The sequence below is a fragment of the Trichomonas vaginalis genome, chromosome IV (genome assembly GCF_026262505.1).
Source record: "Trichomonas vaginalis G3 chromosome IV, whole genome shotgun sequence".
Classification (NCBI taxonomy): Eukaryota; Parabasalia; order Trichomonadida; family Trichomonadidae; genus Trichomonas; species Trichomonas vaginalis.
The window spans coordinates 33,841,934-33,863,661 of NC_067206.1; the positions used below are offsets into that span (position 1 = coordinate 33,841,934).

The 21,728-nt window shown below is 30.9% G+C and overlaps 7 protein-coding genes across 7 annotated transcripts, besides 5 other annotated features; 4 read left to right on the top strand and 3 right to left on the bottom strand.

The window, feature by feature from the left end:
- Nucleotides 1-467: 467 nt before the first annotated feature.
- TVAGG3_0217300 (transcription-initiator DNA-binding domain ibd family) lies at nt 468-1,246 on the bottom strand (the record flags this gene model as incomplete). Its single annotated transcript, XM_001318799.1, has 1 exon — nt 537-1,238. One exon carries the CDS (start codon nt 1,236-1,238, stop codon nt 537-539), a length of 702 nt encoding a protein of 233 aa, XP_001318834.1.
- A 1,785-nt stretch (nt 1,247-3,031) lies between these two features.
- Nucleotides 3,032-3,079: a mobile genetic element.
- Nucleotides 3,080-6,082: 3,003 nt separating this feature from the next.
- On the top strand, nt 6,083-7,336 carry TVAGG3_0217320 (phosphoprotein phosphatase protein; the record flags this gene model as incomplete). Its single annotated transcript, XM_001318800.2, has 1 exon — nt 6,083-7,270. One exon carries the CDS (start codon nt 6,083-6,085, stop codon nt 7,268-7,270), a length of 1,188 nt encoding a protein of 395 aa, XP_001318835.1.
- Nucleotides 7,337-7,653: 317 nt separating this feature from the next.
- Nucleotides 7,654-7,683: a terminal%2Cinverted (terminal inverted repeat of MuDR-3_TvMULE3 transposon ID:TVAGG3_0217330).
- Nucleotides 7,654-8,623: a mobile genetic element.
- Nucleotides 8,594-8,623: a terminal%2Cinverted (terminal inverted repeat of MuDR-3_TvMULE3 transposon ID:TVAGG3_0217330).
- A 125-nt stretch (nt 8,624-8,748) lies between these two features.
- TVAGG3_0217340 (armadillo (ARM) repeat-containing protein family) lies at nt 8,749-10,359 on the top strand (the record flags this gene model as incomplete). The annotated part of the gene is made up of 1 exon (XM_001318801.1): nt 8,749-10,359. The coding sequence occupies one exon, from the start codon at nt 8,749-8,751 to the stop codon at nt 10,357-10,359; it is 1,611 nt and encodes a 536-aa protein (XP_001318836.1).
- Nucleotides 10,360-10,851: 492 nt separating this feature from the next.
- Nucleotides 10,852-10,978: a mobile genetic element.
- Nucleotides 10,979-12,565: 1,587 nt separating this feature from the next.
- TVAGG3_0217360 (uncharacterized protein) lies at nt 12,566-14,859 on the bottom strand (the record flags this gene model as incomplete). The annotated part of the gene is made up of 1 exon (XM_001318802.1): nt 13,814-14,029. The coding sequence occupies one exon, from the start codon at nt 14,027-14,029 to the stop codon at nt 13,814-13,816; it is 216 nt and encodes a 71-aa protein (XP_001318837.1).
- Nucleotides 14,860-15,139: 280 nt separating this feature from the next.
- On the top strand, nt 15,140-18,033 carry TVAGG3_0217370 (uncharacterized protein; the record flags this gene model as incomplete). Its single annotated transcript, XM_001318803.2, has 1 exon — nt 15,183-18,020. The coding sequence occupies one exon, from the start codon at nt 15,183-15,185 to the stop codon at nt 18,018-18,020; it is 2,838 nt and encodes a 945-aa protein (XP_001318838.1).
- A 638-nt stretch (nt 18,034-18,671) lies between these two features.
- Nucleotides 18,672-19,165, top strand: TVAGG3_0217390 (activator of Hsp90 ATPase, N-terminal family; the record flags this gene model as incomplete). Its single annotated transcript, XM_001318804.2, has 1 exon — nt 18,694-19,137. One exon carries the CDS (start codon nt 18,694-18,696, stop codon nt 19,135-19,137), a length of 444 nt encoding a protein of 147 aa, XP_001318839.1.
- Nucleotides 19,166-19,240: 75 nt separating this feature from the next.
- TVAGG3_0217380 (pectin lyase-like family) lies at nt 19,241-20,311 on the bottom strand (the record flags this gene model as incomplete). Its single annotated transcript, XM_001318805.1, has 1 exon — nt 19,241-20,311. One exon carries the CDS (start codon nt 20,309-20,311, stop codon nt 19,241-19,243), a length of 1,071 nt encoding a protein of 356 aa, XP_001318840.1.
- Nucleotides 20,312-21,728: the final 1,417 nt, after the last annotated feature.

Genomic DNA, 21,728 nt, shown 5'->3' on the forward strand with positions numbered 1-21,728 from the left:
AACACAGATAAAAGTATAACTATTAGTATCGATTTGCATCAGATTTTTTTATAATGTTATTTATTGAGCTTGAAAGCAAGAAATGTCATCAAGGGTCACAAAGCCATGAATTTTGTAGCAGAGATTCAGGGCAAAAATTGAACATCTATGATGAAAAAGGATCGTGTGCCAAATGCATTTTAATCCGAACTTAATTTCATAACATATTTGTGCTTTTATGAATATTTTTGTTTGTTTTCTGAAGTAAAATCAATCGAAATATTCCGAAATTCATCATGAATTTATTATTGATCCAAAATTGAAAATGTCAATGCAAAACAATATTAACATGAGTACGCTCGCAATTAGACGTAATGATTTTGAATGCCTTAAATGATTAAAATCTGAATCGAATAATCTCAAGGCTTCATTGAATACTATGAGAACGAACAATCACTCTATGAAATTAAAACATTGTGTCTAGGGAATTTGCAAAAATTAAACCATGGTTAAGGAGTTTAAAGTAATAAAAAAAAGATTAAATATAAAAATAACAATTAAGCAAAGCTAAGTAATGTCTGTGCTGGTGTCATTGGGTTAATCCACTCGGCTGGGCAGCAGCATGTTGGATCCGCGAAAAAGTCTATTTCATTAGGGGATTCGCCGCAAACCATTCCGTCGAAGATCTTCATGTCAATGACATTGAAAAGATTCTTAAGGTCTCGTGAGCATGGAGGCTCAATAAGATCGAAATGATAAGTAGGCTGAGGTGTTTTACTGTACTGAATCTCAGGGCTTGATGCCATCTCGGATCCTGATGATGATTCTGGACTGTGGCAGTAGCTTGGTCGAACTCTGATGGTCCAAAAGCGCTGTTCAAGATAATTACCTTTGAGGAAAGGTAAAGCATCAATAAGCTGCTTCTTATGGACACCATTCTGAGCTTGAGAATATCCCAGTTTGGCGAGGACACCGTTAATGTTGGACTTTGATTTATCTGTAAGAATTTCCAACTGCTTGACGTTAATAGCAAGCAAGCCGTTAAGCCAGCAGACGCCACAGACCATGCAGCGCTTCCAGTCGTCTTCATCACCACGAATGCAAAATTCGTGAATCTTTTCTAAAATTGTATCAAAAGTATCCACTCTACGATTTCTCTGATAACGCATATTCTCGGATGTAAGGGATTTCCTAAGTTCAAGATATTTGTTTTGGTCTCCCTCGACAAGGATGTTGAAATAAGGAACGTCAACAAGCATTAAAATTCTAACAGGTAAAGATATTGAAAAAGTCGATAGACTCAAAGAAACTTCGTCACGTTTACAGTAAAACAATTCAATTTTTGAGAGATTTACATTTGAGAAAAATTTTTTGTTATCAACGGTGGAAGAATTTAATCTGTGAAATCAGATTGGTTTTAATATTTTTTATGATAATATAACCAGACATCCACTTGAAAGCGGTTTTAAATCAATTTGCGAATTGAATTTTTGAATATAATAAAATCTTATCAAAAGATCAAAATGATAAAGATATAGACAGCAATAAAAATTTTTACGTTTTTATTAGATTGAACAATGTCACATTTTAATTTCAGCGGAAATTTTAATTGGTAAATCCTAAATTTTATTGTATTGTAAGCATGTTCTTCCGTATTGTCAAAATATTGAATTGAATTGATTTTGACATGTTGTTGTAATAGACTATATACGTCAATGAAAGTTAGTAATTTCTTTAAATTTTCAAAAAATTGAACGAAGAGGTAAGGCAACGATAGGTCAAAAAGGCTTCTCTGATAGATTTCCTTGCCTTTTGGATATGCTATAATATATAGCCTAGCATGATAGGATATGATGTCAAAAGTTAGAACATAACTTAGGATCTTGAGAAAAATGAAAAACAAAAATTACATAAAAAAAGAAAAATTTTATCTAATTTGTTTTTTTGGACCGAATAAGTAATTTTATTGAATTTCAATACGACACATAGATTTTATTATTAGTAATAAATATAATGGTTTACTATTAACAAGGAACCTAAACTAATGAAAATTTGATTTCAAATATTGTATATGATTATCATAGATTACCAAAATATATTGCTATTTATGAGGATATAATATTGATTATTAGTAAATCGTATAAATTTAATAAATATACCATGAATATTGAATGAATTTCTTGATTCATAGGGGTAAAACGCGCTTTTATATGATTTAGACAGAGAATTTATGAGATGTAAATAACACAATAAAGGTTATATTGAATATTTTCTAAAAATAAATCGAAATTATAAAAAACAATACATTTATTCATTGAAACTACTTGGACAAATATGAAACAAGCATTCAGGCAATACTTTTGAGACTTCAACGCATCTGATAATTTTTATATAACTTCACCTCTTATGCTTAGAGTGGAGGTATTGAGATCGTATAAGTATAGATGAGCTCACATTCAGATATGATGTGTGAACTTCTGTTTTCACTGCAATTTTGAATCAGAATAAACTCAAAACAAGAATAAAATGATATACTCACTCTCTAAATGTGTTCGAGATTTAAAGTTGTATGAATAAAACGATTCATCTTTCGAAGCCTCCCATTTAATGAGAGACTTCGAAAGATGAATGTATTCATGTAGATGAAATACTATATATGACCATGTGTGATACTAAAGATATCAAAATGTTCATTTTTAAGTGCAATAGAAGGGTTATCTCTCGTAAAATCTCAATTTAAGGAAGATTTAGAAAGAACTCCTTTCCTAAGTAGATAGTGTGTGGTTCTGTCTTTTGGTTGATCAGGAACTATGAAATTAAGTCGGACAGAAAGAAGTTCTTTCCAAAACAGACTCCAAATGAGTTGTTCGAAAAGAACTTCCTTCTGTATATGGATAATTGTAGTTACCGCACTGAAGTATGTGATTGTGATGATGGAGTTCTCGATAAATCTAAAATCGGATTAAGATTAATTGAAAACTCAAGTAATTCTTTGAAATCTTGTGTTGTCTGGCACTATAATAACCAAAGAATGAGAATATTATGTTGAATGATGAGTACGTGTGCTCGGCATTCGCCGAGCGAATTGAGTTTAACGTACTATGAAAAGTGACAAATTTGGGCTTTTTTTCCTAGGGTTATGATCTCTTCCTTTCTGCTCAATACGACAGAAATGAAAGAATGAATTTGTACTCCCTAATTGATTACTACAATCTGTATCTATCTTTAACATAGAATTAGCTGCATTGTGATTTATACTCCAGAATTATTCAATTTAAGATCAACCTCGTAAATTTTAATCATATTGCACCAATACTCCTACGTTGAGATAAGAACATGATTATACATACCAAAGCCCCATATTAAAAATCAAAATTTAGCACCTCCATTATGCAACCACATTATTCGTCGCAAATAAGTATATTTACGCATATTATGATGCATATTCACACAACTCGTATACATGAAAAGTTATTAAAATCAGACAAAATTATTGCAATAAGGAAAAAAAAACAACTTTATTATATATGTTAGTAATGAATTACAAATATTTCTACAAAGAATGCTCAATACTTCATATAATCTTCGAATATTTCTTATTACAAGTTAATACATTTTGACTCGAACATGATAAACAAAAGCCGACACGCTGATTACTACATTTATGAAAATATAGTACGTTTCCATTCATCTGTTTACTTGTTTTTGTTTGGAATAAAATCATTTTTTTTCTTTCATGAAATAAGAATTTTGCTGCGAAAGCAATATCTCTAACAATAATTAATACATTACGTCAACTCTGGAATGAGTATTTATCAAATATGATATCAAAATCAAAAATTAGTTGTTTTTTATGAGTAAAAACGATGTAAATTGTTTATTTGACTAATTATCAAATACTTTGATTTTCCAAATTTTTTTCGAAATTGATTTTTCATGTGAAAATTCAAATTGTTTAATTTCATTTTTGAAATTTTGAATTTTTTTGGAATTTTGAGTTGATCAATTCAGCAGAATTGATAATGCTATTGCTTTAGGGCATACCACAAGGTGATGAATAAAAGGTGAACATTAACAAATTATTTTAAATCACAAATATCATCCTCATCAACTTTAATTCTAAAAAGAACTGTACTGAATTATGAAAATGCATGATTTACATTATTAAAATCTTTGAATGAAAATAGTACAAGATAAGTTTTTATTCATTTTTAATTAGATTTAAACGAAAAACTACTCCATATTAAAATTTTAAGTCGAGAAATCGTATTTTTTCTTATTTGTTAGCATTTTGTAGACATTCTAATCTTGAATTAATTTGTTACATGATATATTAACAAATTTAACTGAAAAAATATGTTAATATGGAATAAACCATGATTATATAAGCTATCAATGCTATATATACATATGTAAAAGATTCATATTAACTCAATTAACAAAAATGATAGATTTTCATAAAGCTTCAATCTAGGTTCGTCCGAAAATTTTGATTTTTATATAGAAGACATAGTTTCATATACATAATTAAATTTTCAAACAAATTTGATCATACCATTTATTAAGCAGGATAGTATATTAATTACTATCAGTATAAAAATATAAAAATGATTATATTTAATTATTGCATAATTTAGTCAAAGAGTTATAAGCCTCAAGTGATCGTTATCACCTTCAATGCACGTATACTTTATTGATTCATAGATATTTAATCTATGTTTGACATGTTGTTGTCGTCATTCGTTTTGTTCCCATTCTTCCTAAGTTAGAATTAGAGAATACACCATCCACATCATCTAATTTGGCCATCAGCGATAGATTGGTTCATTTTGGAGGAGTCCCATCAGACAGTTTTCGAGCACCAAATATCAAATTTTAATGTATACAAATCTTTAGTGATTTATCTCTTTTATGATGAGTAAAAGGTTTCTGCTCATCAACATTTGATTTCCGACATATATGATTTCTAATTGCAATTATTTACTTTCTTTTTATAATCTAACTCTGTGACTCATACCATAAATTAATTATTGGAAAGTGCCAATATGTTTGGCACAACGCATGGCGGAAGATACCAAACCATGCAGGGAATATGATACGTTTAAGATCTCCGAACTTTTTTTCCAAAAATTTTCTATCGTTGCCCTACCTCTTTGAACGATGTCAAATTCAATAAAAATGCTATAGTTTGAAATCTTATTTTTCCATATCTCAAATAATCGTTATTGATCCGAGCTAATATTCAATAGCAATTGGTCTGAAAATACACCTGAGAAACCATTTTCAAATTCATTTCATGCCCATTGATTCAAATTCCTGATATTCGTAGTTTGTATTAGGTATATCTAATGGATAAGCTCTTAAAAATTCATATGTAATAAAAAAAGCGTGTTGATCAAAAATTCAATCTTCAACAATGATGAACTAAGAGTCATCGCTTTTAAAAATGGTTATACTGAATGAATATATGCAAAATACATAATTGAAATCTCTTATAACTCAAAATTAATCATCTAATCCTTCAGTATTTCCTTGAATTCATTATTATAAAGCCATTTATGAATGCAAGGATCAAAATCATACATTACTTTCCTTGATGCATCTATTTTATATATGTATTCACAATAATCAAATTTGTGATAATATAATTTTGTAATACAAACTTCCTATCTTATAAATTTATAATCACAAATAGGCTTCTATTTCAAAATGAGTTTATGAATACGTACTTTATAATTTAATTGCCAATCAAAAAATTGTTATACATATTCAGCATTAATAATCACTAACCCAATTTGAAAAAAGATAGTAATATCTGAGTCACCTTTCTCACATTGATTGCGCATTAATATTGTCAAAAATTGATCAAATCCATGATAAGGAATCCAGATTAACAAATTCCAAAAAGAAATTTAATATTAAAATCCTAACGAGCAGTCATATTGCTTATGAAACATGAAAAATAATTAGTTGCTTAGAGTTTACATTCAAATTTCCTTCGAATGTTTTTTTCTTTGTTTTTAGAGTTACCAATTGTATCTATTGAAATTATGTCGATGCGCGTCATTATTTTTTGAAATGTTTACACTTACAAAATTTTAAAATGAATGAGACTTATTATCAATGTGTAGGGATTGTTAGGACAATTGAAGCTATATTAACAGAAAATATAGATAGTGTAATCCAAGGAAAAGAAAAATTCGTTTTATCACACTTCCCTCTTATAGAAATCGAAAACATTTGTAAAGAAGTTGACAAAATTTTCCAATCTGAACCGATCGTACTTGATATCAACATGCCAATACTAGTTGTAGGTGACCTTCATGGCCATTTGCTTGACCTTTTACGAATTTATCGAAATTATGGATTTCCACCAAAACAAAATTACATATTTCTAGGCGATTACATAGACCGAGGCGAGTTTTCTCTCGAAGTAGTACTATATATTTATGCTTTTAAGTTTCTTTATCCAAAAAACGTATACATGATTCGAGGTAATCACGAATTCTTTTCCAATTTCAATTCATCACACGTTTTTTCAACAGAATTAGAGACCCACTACCCTAGAACTAGACTTTACGAAACAATCATTAATAGTTTTTCTTCAATGCCACTTGCCGCTAAATTGTTCGACAAAGTTTTATGCATACATGGCGGAATCTCTCCGGATTTCGTTTCATTAGACCAATTATATCAATTTAAACGACCAATAGTTGAATATAATAACGATCCTGTGTTAACAGGGTTATTATGGTCCGATCCAAACAAAAATGAAGATCACTTTTGTCCCTCGCGTAGAAAAACTGGATTTTTGTTTGGCCAGACACCTTTTTTGAATTTTATTAACAACAATCATATATCATGCGTTCTAAGAGGTCATGAATGTGTTATGGATGGATACCAAGTACATTTCGGAGGCAAATTAATTACAGTTTTTTCATCATCGAATTATTGTGGGACAACTGGTAACAAAGCCGCTGTTCTGTTTGTAGATCAGAATGATATGAAGCCTATTTCGCTAGATCCGCTAGGTTACATCACTCGAGAAACAACAATTTTCCTTCCTTCATGTGATTTCATTGATATCTACTGGAAACATGGAAAAACATCGGCCAGACCGATACTGAATCCGTCCAAACCGATTTTAGCTTCTCTTTCTACGAGAAGTAAACTTGGAGTTATTTTGAAGCAGCATAACACTCACCGCCCTTTAATTAGATGCAGTAACTCACAGACTGCAAAAGGTATTTCTGAAAAGCAAGATAATTATATGCTTTTCGCTACAAATTGATAATATTTCAATGATATATTTGTATTTTTGTTTTTAATTCAACATGTATAAAATATTATGTTATTTATTGTATTTTAACTAACTCTTACATTCGAATTATCCACAAATCGGAAATTTGTATTCTCCGATCAAAACAAAATGTTTCGAAATAAGCTTTCGGGAAAGGAGAGTGTTCAAAAGATAATAACAATGCATTCTCATTTGCTTGGAGAAAAATTGAAGAATCGGAAAAGACATCAAGAATTAACGTCCATTAAGTGAAAAATCATCACATTTAAGCAGATTATATGATATTTATACATTTGAGTTCTTAAATTTACTCTTATTACTAGTGAAGTGTAAAGGAATTTCTGCCATGTAAAATCAAAAGTGATGTGACAAAAGGCAAACCCAAATTTTAGCTAAAAGTGACAGGAAAAAAAAACGTTTAGTATTAAAAAAAAGACCGATGAGAGCTTCGTTCGAAATATAGAGGGAACTGAGAATGCGCAACCATTCTCAGGGAATATTGGATGCTATTCCCGTTCCCTCTGTATGGAAAATTGAGGTTTTCAAAGGGAGTTAAAATAATATCAAATTTATACTAATTTACTTCAAAATACAAAAGTATTTGACAGCTAAAATTAGTTACTTTAGCAAGCCTATCAATACCCTTTTACGATTATTGCTACTTTTTCGAAATAAAAGTAAAAACAAATTTATACTAATTTACTTCAAAATACAAAAGTATTTGACAGCTAAAATTAGTTACTTTAGCAAGCCTATCAATACCCTTTTACGATTATTGCTACTTTTTCGAAATAAAAGTAAAAACAAATTTATACTAATTTACTTCAAAATACAAAAGTATTTGACAGCTAAAATTAGTTACTTTAGCAAGCCTATCAATACCCTTTTACGATTATTGCTACTTTTTCGAAATAAAAGTAAAAACAAATTTATACTAATTTACTTCAAAATACAAAAGTATTTGACAGCTAAAATTAGTTACTTTAGCAAGCCTATCAATACCCTTTTACGATTATTGCTACTTTTTCGAAATAAAATAAATTTATTATCAAAAACCTTTTTTTTTCTTAGTAAAAATAAACGAAATTTTTTACCTTATGAACTTTTGATGGAAATATGCAAATTTAAAATAATAAAGAAAGCCGCGAGCGAAGCGATCGGCTTAGTTCGAAGATTTTGATTCAAATCTTTGCTTATATTCCTTAAATTCTTTATGAAACTCGCAACAGTTCCATAAAAAATTTTAAATTCTAAACTGTCGAAATTACCGATCGGTAAACACACCCTTCACGGGTGTGTCGCTTTTTACAAGCGTGTCACTTTTAGCTAAAATTACCCCTACTCGCTTTGAATTGATTTTTTTATTTTGTTAAAAAATTTAATAATTGCTGCAAATATCTTTTAGTATTTATATTCTTGAAATCTCTTTGTGGGTCAGTAACAATCAAAAAAAATTTTATTCTCATTAGATGAGCAGTGCTTTTTTTGGACAAAATGACCTACCTGGTCTAATTGAAGATGTGGTTTACAAGAAAGAGGGAAGCCAGGAGCGATTTATTGAAGCACTGCCTCTTTTTCTTGTAGAAGTTCCACATGAACAAGTATCAAAACAAATTCTCCCCTTTATCATGAATTGGTTTGATTTTGGAAACCTTCGTGTAGCTAAGGCTCTCTTTAAATGCATTCCACGGCTTATTCAGCCAGGGACTCCTGAAACAGAGTTATTAGATTACTTATATTTAATTAACGAACTTATCCGACAGAATGGTCTTTTCATAGAAAAAGAGGCCAACGTATTAATTGAGTATTTAATGACAATCTACCAGCCAGAAGTATTTGATTCGATTTTTATTCCATCTCTCGAAAGAATTTTATTCCAAGATAACGTAGAAGCTGTTGCAATCTCGCTATGCTTACAAGCAAGACTCGCAATTATGTCGCCACAAGAAAAAAAGCAAAATATTATCGAAAATTTAATTCGAATCAGCAAAAATCCGTCGACAATTCTCAATATAATATTATTAAGCTCATTACAACACTTTTTATCTATTGCAACAGACGAAAAAATGATCATAGAAAGCTTAGTTTATCCAAATTTCAGACACCCGGATCCTAAGCTTCGATGTCGAATTATCTCAGCGATTTCAACAGTACCAGACAAATATATGTCAATCTACACAGACGTTTCTCCACTAATACGTCTTTCAGAGGACGAATCTTGGTGTGTCCGTTATTCATTTGCACGAACAGTTGCTCCTCTCATCGAATACTCAGTACAGAAGGAGCGTCTTGGTCTTGCACTTCTTTCCCTGTGCAAGGACTCAGTTCCAGAAGTAAGAACATCTGCGTTGAACACTTTATCAAAAGTTACTAAAAAGCTTTCAGCTGAAACACTTGATGAAGCACCAAACATCTTCGAGCAATGCATGCGCAATCCTAGTGAAACAGTTCGTGATTCCGCTATCAGACTATGGGGATCACTTCTATCATCACATCCAAATGCTCCATTTCAAGCTCGACTCTGCAGATCACTTCAGTTACTTGGAACAGTTGCAGTATTTGGATTTCTTCATAAAATGCTTCTGCACGTCGTTCCTCTGCTTCCTGCAGGCACTCTCAGTCTTGAAACTATCGACAGAGCTGTGAACACACTCCTTGATAACGAGGACAGACCTACACTGCTCGTCAAGGCAATCCCTGTTTTATCTACATTGGCCATGGCGAAAAACCTCACTAATTACGCACCTGCACTTGCACAGAAAGTCAAGCCATTCCTTAATTCATCAGTTTTCGCAGTTCGATGCGCTGCAGGAAACTTCTTTGTCGACTGCACTAAAGTATTAGGATGGGAATGGGCGTGTGATAACTATCTTAATGATTTAGGTGATATGCTCGAAGTTGGTACTACTCCTCTTCGACAGAGTGCATTGAGGACTGCGACAGCTCTTCTTGTCGAGAAACCTCCTATCGAAATCGCGCAAAAGCTTCGAGAGATGATTGATAATTTGTTGGTCTGCGATGTTGCTGTCATCAGAGCAAACGCAGAGATGTGTATAGAGAAACTTAACATGTTACATTAATTTTTTTGTATTTAATTGATATTTATTCTTTAGTAGTTTAATAAACCATGTGAATATGAATATTAACATTAGATTTGTTTTATATTTCATTACTTTTTTAAAAAAAAATCAAAGTCAAATTCTATACTTGATATTCAGAGATTGCCAATCTTTTTTAATTTGCACTTTTCTTCATATAAATAGAGGCTTTACAAAACAGACGAATCAATAAGTCTCTCAATCCTCTCAAATTTTGAGAGCTTTGGGATGCGTTTTTTATTATTATTATTTTATTTTATTTTGCGCCCAGTGTAAAACCCAAAATTCATGTGTTTTGGAGAAAAAATCTAATTCGGCAATCATCTGATTTGATTACTTATCTAAATAAAAGCATAATTTAGGAACCTGCAAAATGATATTTTGCAAATGTTACACTTTTCCGAAGTTTTGTCAGGGGAGAGAAGCGACCCAAAAATGTCGAATATTGAACTTTTAATGTCGAACAGCATTTTTTAAGGGTGCACTTACGCCTCTATGGCATGGCCTTCAATTCAGACGTTTAGGGTTAATTTTCAATGATGCATCACTCCTGTTGTCAAAAATATGAATTAAAGTCAGATGGGCGTAAGTGCAGCCTTAATCCTAAAAAATGGCTTTTTAGTGATGTTTCGTGTATGTTTGACATTTTTAATGTTAAGGATGGCTCTTCAAAAAAATCTTTTATTGAAACAAAAACATAACAAATTAAATCAACGGCGATACTTGATTCTGTTAGTGAAATATTCAACAGATTTAGTTTTACCTACTGATTTGATATTTGCAAATTCTTCTTGGCAAATATCAGTTGAAAAATGAATCAAATTGTTAGTAAATAGTTCTCTTGGATTAGAATGTGTTACATTTACATTAAATGTTGATGAAATCGAATTGTCAATGTAACAACTATCAACTGTTAATTGATCTTGAGTGTTATATATCAAACACGAACCTTCAAGAATAGTGTTGTTAATAAAAGAACAACTTTTTACAGTAAGAGAATTTTTATAATGGTAAATAATTCCAATTGTTGATTGTCTATTAGTATTATTTATAATATTGCATGAATCAATCAAAGAATTATAGCGAATATATAATACTGAAGCTGTCTCACTTGTTCCTAAATTATTAACAACAGTTGAATAATTAAATGTTGTTATAAAGTCATTCTCTAAAGATTTATAAATATCCAGCAGAATATTTCGTAGCTTTATTTGATGAAAAATTTGTTGATGAAACTATGATATTACCATCTAATGCATGAATTGTTTTTTCACCAACACTTTCATTTCCTACATCGAAAAGGGAACTTTCAATAAAAAAGTTTAAGTTATCTGTGCCAACTTTTGTATATGAAAAATGTGCTCCTTCTTCACTTTGGCACTTTGTACAACAAAACTTTCGTTGAACAATTGCACTGTTGGTGTTAGGTCGGTAGTAAATGCAACTTCCAGTAATTGTTGAATTGCAATTACTAAAAGAACACAGATTATGCAGGAATAATGTGTCTTTAATATCTTTAAATTGGATAACTGGGCCATCTTCTTTGTAAAAATTACATTCTTCTAAGTAATATTGACCATTATCACCATTAAACTTCTGGCATTTGTCAATCTTTGTACCTGTAACTTGTTTACCAAAGTAGAATTTCCAGGTGTCGTCATCTTCTTCAGATGACTTTCTCTTTAAATAAACAAAAATTAGGAATTGAATTTCCGAAATGTGAACTGTCAAAAAAGCGTTGTCACTTTTTGAATAATGGAAATTTTTTTATTTGAATGCAAATTTAATAACAAGCACTTTACATTCTATTTCCATCAATAATTATTCATCAAATGCCATTCCCTGTTCTAAAATCGATATTTGTTGATTTTTGGCTTCAGTCATTTCTTTCGGAATTCCCATGTGTTCAGAACATACTTACACCTATGAGCAATTTGGAATATGAATATTATAATAGCATTAGTGTTTCTAATTTAAATCTTGACTAAGAACTGGTTTTATTCATCTTTTAAATGAGATATGAAATTAGATCTATCTTAAATGAACATCTGCCTTTAGATGTAATGTTGACTAATAATAATGCTGACTAAGGTGGAAATATAGAAAATTTAAAAGTTATTTTATTGAAACATAAATAATATAATAAAAAAATTTCTTTTGGAACCTTATCGTGTTCAGATGAATCAGAATTGCTATGAAAACTAACATCTTCATCTTGGTGTTCTTGGCTGAATGCAAGTAAAGAATCAAAATGGAAACCTTTGTTTTATCTCTGAATTATTGGCACAAATTGAAGGATTTGAAATATTAGATAGAGCAATAACGAATCTTGAGCAAATGAAATGATCTACAATTTCGCAGATAATTGTTTGATTTATATTTTAATGATTTCGTGTAAGTTTGTCGAGAATCTCCTAAATACAATGAATTACTATCTGTAATAAGCTGTCTGGCGATTTTTAGTAAAAATGATCAATCAAAATGGATAAATAATTGATAATTTCGGTTCTCTTGTTGATCTAAATGTTTGTTATGATTAAACGAATTCATTATATAAAATATGTAGGACTCATCATATGAATTCATGACAAGGACAATGATTTAATTTTCTTTGTTAGAAAAACATTTAAATAAGTCTATAAATACTTCAGGGTTTCTAATTTACATTTTGACGAAGAACTGATTTTATTCATCTTTCAATAGAGATAGAGATATGTAATTAGAAGTCTTCTTTTTGACGGAATATTGTAATAATGTTGAGACATCTTTGAAAATTGGCATTAAACAACATTATTGAATTATGTGTCAAATGGGTGTAAGTACTTTATTCATAAATAAGAATAAAATATCAAAATTAATCAACGACGACGATAGATTCTGGGAGAGAAGTATTCAAATGATTTACTTATATTGATAATTGCAAATTCTGCATGGCAATTACCAGTAAATAATCCTCTTGGATTAGTAGGTTCTACAATACTAAGAAATGTTGTTGAAATCGAATTGTCAATGTAACAACTATCAACTGTTAATTGATCATTAAGGTTAACTATCAAATATGTACCTTGAGCAGCAGTGTTGTTAATAAAAGAACAACTTTTTACAGTAAGAGAATTATATATATGGAAAATAATTCCAAATTCTGACTTTATTTTAGTATTAGTTATAATATTACATGAATCAATCAAAGAGTTATAATTAAAATATATATGATCATATTCACCTGTTCCTAAATTATTAACAACAGTTGAATAATTAAATGTTGTTATAAAGTTATTCTCTGAAGATTTATAAATATATCCAGCAGAATATTTCGTAGCTTTATTTGATGAAAAATTTGTTGATGAAACTATGATATTACCATCTAATGCATGAATTGTTTTTTCACCAACACTTTCATTTCCTACATCGAAAAGGGAACTTTCAATAAAAAAGTTTAAGTTATCTGTGCCAACTTTTGTATATGAAAATTGGCCTCTTTGAGAGCTTTGGCATTTCGTACAACAGAACTTACGTTGAACAATTGCACTGTTGGCGCCAACTTGGTAGTATACGCAACTTCCATCTTTTGTTGAAGTGCAATGACTAAAAGAACAACGATTATGTAGAAATAAAGTGTTGAAAACAGGACTAAAGTTGATAACTCGGTCATTATCATCAAAAAAGTTACATTCATCTAAGTAATATTGACCATTTGCTGAATTCAAATTGCAATTTTGACAATGTTCAGTTTTGAAACTGATAAATTCAGTATTGAAGTAGTAATTCCAGGGATCGTTATCTTGTTCAGTTGACTTTCTCTTTAATTCAGCAAAATTGTGAATTAAAATCATTTCATAAAATTGTCAAAAAAACTGTTTGTCACATTATTTGTATGGAAATTGCTTTAATTCTAATTCTTCTATTGAAATGTTATATCTTAAAATTAAGGTCAGGTAATGTGCATACTATTTCTTTCGATATTCAATGAATTGATACATCATAAAATGTAATTTGGGAAGAACTGTCTGTAATTGTTCATATAATGTCTTGTTCGGTTTGGAAGTCATTAACTAATTGTTTTTGCTAAGAGTTGATTGGGTTCAATTAATTTCTTGCTTCGGAAATTTCTTTTAGAAACTCCTTGTTGAGAGGAATCAGAATTGCTATGAAAACTATCATTCTCATCTTGATGTTCTTGTCTGCATGCAAGTAATGTAACAATTCGTAATCTCTTTTTTCTCGGTAAGTTTTAATTTCTGAATTCTTGATATAAATTGAAGGATTTGCAATATCATATATCTACTAATCTGCACGTTAACGAATTATGAACGAATGAAATGATTTAAAACAAGCAACCCAGCATATTGTTGCTATTTAATGATTTTTCGTTATTATTTTAGGTAAGCTTGAGGAGAATAGGTGGCCTGGTGGTTTTTAGTAGCAATAATCAATTCAACTGTATAGATAATCGATAGGTGCTGTTCTCTTTTTGGTTTTAATTAAATTGTGATGTTTACAGTGGATACATTTTCTGACAATGTAAGAGTATATTTCTTCGTAAATGTAATCATATATTATTCAAGAATATGAAAGAATTTGGCTGGAAATTTCAATTAGTTAATTGAAAAATTGAGAACGTAGCCTCGAAGAAGAAGTCCAACACTTAGTAGCAATAAATAGGGACCAATATTTATAAAGTTCTAACTAGCTTATTCTATGGAATATGTTCTCAGAGAATACAATTTTAAGATCTTGATAGCCCGTATCAAATGTGCTGCACGCCGATAAAATGTTTTTTTATAACTGATATTCAAAACGTTTAGATGGGTGGATTTAGGGATTTTTTAACTATTCCATTCCCAGAAATAGATCTAAGCGAACAATTAAATGCAGAATTGTCTCGTCTCAAGACTATTGAGATGTTTTCTTCAGTAACTCCCCAAGATTTACCAATTAAAGTTGGTGTTGGTCAATACAGTCTCAAAAAGATATTTAGCGACTTATTTACTATAAATATATCTGTTGAAAGAATCAGAGCTGAAAAGGCGGCAAAATTAATCTTTACTGCATCAGATGAATTGGTTTCATTCGAAAAAGCTACAATAGCTGAATTAGACATTTCAAAACTTGATGGATTCCTTAATTCTTTGGGCAATTCAAACACTGATTACTTAGAACAACTTCAACTTTTAATTTTACCATTTCTTTTGAGAGTTCCAATCGAGCAATTAAACAATGAATCATTAGGTCGAATTTTAAATACATTAAAAAAGTTTAACAGAAAATCAATTTTTATTCAAGCATTAAATATCAGAACTACCATATTTCATCTTGAAAAACAAATTTCCCTAGATGCGACAATCTCAACCTGCCTGAAAACAATTACTACTTCGTTACATAAGATTTATGATTCAAATTATTGCGATTCAATCATTCCTATTATATGCAATATGTTAGTGCCCCAAATTTTTAAGGCCTGCAGAGAAGTTTTCGGTCGCGAAAATATAAATCTCATTGAAAAAATCGAATGTCAAGTTTATCTTCCAGTAATTTTAGGATCAATCGCAGCATATTATCCACTAGCACTACGCAATACAGAATGGGCGAAATTATGTGAATATTTCGCTCAAAATTCTGATTTTAAGCGCCAAGTCTACCCAGGCCACGACTTTTTCATTAATTACCCTGAAAAAGTCCAGTCCAACATGGTTGCTGAAAATATCATCGCTCTAATGTTCTCTTTTGCCTACTTTTACAAATTATCTCCAAATAATCCAGAAAATGACCTTTACATTTCATGCCTTCGAGCTATTTGCACCAAGAACCAAGTCGGCCAGCACGCTGTTGCTCGTTCTTTATACACAATGACGAAATTTAGCAAATTCAAACCGAAAGTTGACCTTTTCCTCAAAATTATTAAAAAAGACGACAACGCGGCCATTCTTTATATCAACATGATGCGAGATAACTACACAGAAACCCCAATTAAGCTTGAACAAAATTTAAATCTTGGTGAAATTCTTTCGGAAAAGTTCGCAGGATCGAACAACGTCCTTCTTCGTAAATCTATTAAGCAGATCTGCTGCATGACCAAGCCAAATTTCAGTTCCCAAGCCGATATCGTCTCAATTACGAGATCATTAGAATGTATCTTAGGAAAAAGCATCTATGAGGTCTATTGCATCGCCAAATCCGAAAATTTGTATAGTTTCTTGGACCAATACATCATTAATTTGCTCAAAAACGGAACAATTTTCAAAGATTTTCGGACAATTCCTGTAATTTGCCATCTTTGCACTTGTTACCTCACTCTCTTTGCAAAGACAGTTGCTAAATCACAGAATGTATCATTGGGATTCGATGCAAAGCTTGTTTTGATGATTTATGACACAATTGCAGTTACATCTGAGCCAATTATCACAGAAGCCAAATCTTATACCAGTTTATCAGCTTCTAATTATGTAGAAAGGATGAAAATCGCTTCATTGATCAAAGGAATCCGTACCCAATTTTTCCATTACGCTATTTTGCTTTGTACGTACGAATTTCCTTCATTAAGGTTCGCATTGTTACTCTTGCTATATGATACATTGGATTATTCCATTGACAGCTCTCTGGATCAGTTTACAGACATTTTTGACAAAATTATTCCTTGGAATTTGAAATTATTCAAGTCTGAGAGCCCATACATATCCAGCCTTGGATGTGACTTACTCATAAAGCTCGTAAATCACACTCCTGTTGGAAAATGCAACTTCATTTCGATTGATTTGTTTACAAGCGTTGATAAGGCCTTCAAATCGTTTATTAAAACCCCGGACAAGGAAAGAAAATTATTGAGGATCTTCTCAAACCTCACAAGACTCTTTTCTTGTCCGAATGTGAAAACTTCATTTTTACATGAGAAGGATATCAACAAATTCATCGTAATTTGTTACTCCATTCTCTCTACATCGATCATGATGGAGCACCAGGAGCTCGCGCACTTCAGTTTCGACATTCTTTCCGTATTATGCAGTTATGAGATAACAATTATACCTCATGCGCCTGCAAAGTTCCGGAAAATCTATGATACAGTCGATGCTGATAATTATCTACCAATTGTAAAGAAAATTGGCAAGATTATCGAAGGATTTGCAAATGTTTCACCTTTGATACTCATCCATGCTTTGAAGATGATGCTGTTCATTTGCCAATCGGAATTCTTCGTTGATGTCTTCATGAAAATGAACTTTTCCATTGATTTAGAGGCAATTGCGAAAAATGAGAAGTTCCAAGAGACTTTCATGCAGATCAGTTCACTGGCCATCCAAATTACAACTGAACTTGCGGAATTTGATACTTCATACGCAAAACGTTTTATTAAATTTGAAAAAATTGAATCGAAGTTGACAAACTTCCCAGAAGGAGTGGCGCTCAAACAGAAACTTGATTCAGGTGATAGGAAACTGGTTCTCGAGTTCCAATTGAAGGAATTACAAGAATTTCCGAAATTCAGAAAGACTGTGGAAAGCCACAAGATGGCTATTGCTGCAGCACCAAAGTTCAGACCATTAAACGGTGCTCCAATGGTTCTTCGCATGATAAATCCACGAGATGACTTTTATCTCGGAGAGGTTCATTTTGCTGCAAGAACTGAAGAACAAACTGTAATAGAATAAACTTATTTTTTATATTAGCCTTATAATTTATTAATTTATGTCTAAATATTTAAACAAAATTTAAGATAAACTTATTTGTGTTAGCATATCAATATAGATGTTTCATTAGATACGTTTTCCAATTAAATTTCTAGTGGTTCCATCCCACTTATCGTGACTTATTCTCGATATCTCTTTATATTCATGATTAATAGTAAAAATGAAGGTCTAATATTAATATATCCGAATATCTATGAGCTTTTATTGCTGGAAATCAATGTTACCTTGATTCAAATTTTTTGCTCCATTTGATTTCGCATAATATGCGAATGTGGATAGGAAATTTCTGATATGCAAGATGCGTATATAATAGATACTTATATCTCATCGAACATGTTGGATATTTTTAACCGGCCATTAATAAATGATCGGAATTTCAAAAAATCTCTGTTAAGAACAGTAAGTTTTACTAACAAGCATTACGAAATCGACACAAAATTTTTCTCCATTCAATCTGCGGATGCAGAAATTTGAGAAAAAATCATGGAAAATTTTGCTGCATATGATACATGCATCCCGAGAGGCATGTTTTACATGATTTCAGTGAGATAAGTAACCAGACAAATATTTTTAGTTCACTTTTCATTCGAATACATAAAAAAGTGACATGTGATTGTTCAGCCACTTATCTTCAATGAGTACTTGGAACGTTGAAAACTATCATTGGGAAGAACATAACTGCAACAAGTGGGCCACACAGCGCTTACAAGAGCTCGCCTCCAACGTAAAGGTCGACGGCTGGGAGTTTACAGACATTTCTTTCTCTGGCATCGAAGCTAGCCGCTCTATTCGTAAGAACCGTGAAATCAGATCATTCGAATTCACCTTCGACTGCAAGTTCAAGCATAACGGCATGGAAGGCAAGATTAAATTCATGGACGTTTCTAATGATGCTATAGATTCAATTGACGATTGGGAGTACGAACTCACATTCACAGGTGAGAGTGCTAAGAAGACTGCAGCTGAAAAGAAGGTTATTCGTGCTGATGCTGAGAAGGATGCTGCTAAGGCCTTCCGTAACTGCTTCGATGCTTTCTCTAAGGAATTCATGGCTCTTCCATCAGAGTTGCATCACTAAATTTCTTTTTTTTCTTTACTATGATAAATAATTTCTTTTTGAAACTATTTTTCTTTGTATTAAGCATCAGATGAGAACATTTTCATGAACCATAGATATATAATCAGTCAATTTTGCTTCCTATGAATAATAAGCCAAATAATTTGACCAAAATGAAAGAAAATGTTACAGCAAATATCATTCCTGCTAGAAATACCTTAATGATGTTCTCTTTCGTGTATAAAGAAGAATCATCCATCTTTCTAAAATCTTGGTATCCAAACATTTCTTTTTGTTCAGAAACAGACCATTTCAAGTCAATATCGATGTCTGAATTGAATGTGAAATGAACAACCTTTGGATTTGGATCTCCTTTCACTGCTTTTGAAATTTCTTCATCAATTTGGGTTTTCAAGATTGCTAAAGGCGATCCGTAGTAAGCTCTTATCGTATAACTGTTAGATCTATCGTTCTTTGCAAACAAACAATCTGAAATCTTGCCAATAACAGGAACAGTGTAAATAAGTATACAAGAAGCAACAACATTCTCTGAACTCTGATGGGAATTCTTGTAGAATATGGTATTGAATACTTCTATAGATAAAGGATCACGAACAACTAAACATCCGTTATGAATATCAGCTTTGTTCTCAGCAAATATCACATATTTGATCATGGTCTTACCTTTTTCTGTTTCCATGGATCCTACGCATGCTGTAGCATGTGATTTAGTGACATTATTCCGTAGAAAATCAAAAGGTTGGTCGCTAGTTCTGTAAATTGTTCCGAAAAGGTTCGCTTTGTTTTTGTTGAAAATAGTATCGGTAATATTCGTAATTGCTTTTGCTGCACGAATTGAAATGGCTGCAGCTTGTTCTTGAGCAGAATTATCAAAGAAAGTGCAAAAATGGGCTTCTATTTCTGAAGTGGTGAAAATTGCGCCACCAAAAGATCCTTGATTTTGGGCAAATAAACAATTAAGTAATTTTATCGGTTTTGTTGTATGAATTGCCGTGCCATTACGTAATTGGTTCTTGTTATTTCTAAATACGCAATCTCTGAGAAATGCAGAGTCCTGGCTAATTGAGACACCATTTCTATTAAAATGTTCTCCTAAAAATCGAGAAGTTTGATCAAGAGCAATGCATGTATCGATAAATTTAGAAAATTTGGAGTTCGATATTTGCAATTTCATGTTAGAATTTTGCGAATAGATGAAATTTGATAAAGATTTCGAAATTTGAAGATGAGAAAATGTAGAAATCGTATAACTGTTGAGTTGCGAGGACGAAAACATAGGTGAATTTGATAATCCTTGGAGCGTGAGTCTTGTTAAAGTGAGATTTTTACTCATCTTTCCCTCCAAGAAAAAAATGATAATGAAAAAATAATTTGAAAAATCTCAATATTTTTATTCATTTTTAGATTTTTGAAATATTTTTGGAATTTTTCGAAAATATTTTATCTATCATTTTTATTATAATTAGATACTTGCTATTATTCTTCCATTAAGAAGCCTAAAACCGAAAATTGAAAAATAAATATACTCAATAAAGCTAATCTGAGCGATTATCTGAAAGATATCATACTTTTCCGATGAAAAAATAATACCGTGACTGACCTCATTCAGAAGCTTCCATGATAGTCGTGAAAGATCGGTTTCCCAAAATTGAAATCTTCATATTATTTAAACTTTTAAATCAGCAATGATTGCTCTATCTATTTCCCATTCACAGTGTAAAGGTACATGCACGAGACTTCCCAACGATAGATTTTCAAATAAATAGGATATTTAGAATCAGTAGGCTCCAAATATGAATAATATGATCTTATTTTGAAAAGTTATTAAGATAATAAAAAGATTTGTGAATTATATTTTAATTTCCCTAATTTTTATCAATTAATCATCAAATTATGATTTATATATCAAATGTAATTTCAAATAGAAGTAAAAATCAATATTCATATTCTGTATTTTAAATTGAAGTATTATTGGAGCTTTTGAATGTAACTATACCATTTCCAGCTTACATGAATATGATCCATTATGTAGTATCCAGTTTCTCAGCTAAATAAGAGATTTGAATTTTAACTTTTGAGGATTTGACTGAAAATAGTATAATGAAAATGAGTCATTACAGAAATATTTTATATTCAATAAACCTTTTTTCGTAAATGAGAGTTCTTATCTTTTATCAAAAATCGCAAGAAGTCTCTTGAAAATCTTGGAGTTCCTTAAGAAACGATATTATTCAAGATGCGTGTCGAGACAATTTAATCAAATTAATCAGAAATCGAAGCAAAACCTCACATTTATTAATAATTTTAAGTAAGATTTAAAATTCAAGATTAGAATGTCTACTGAATGCTAACAAATACGAATAAAATCTCATCTCTCGACTAGGATATTAATATGAAACAGGTTTTCGTTTAAATCTAATATAAAAATGAATAAAAACTCAACTTTTACATTTTTTATTCAAGTATTTTACTAATATTGATCATGGTTTATCAATACTTAGTACTATCTTTTTTGAAACAAATGAGAATAAGGATGATATTTGTGATTTTAAATAATTTTTTAAGATTCGTCTTTAATTCATCACATTGTG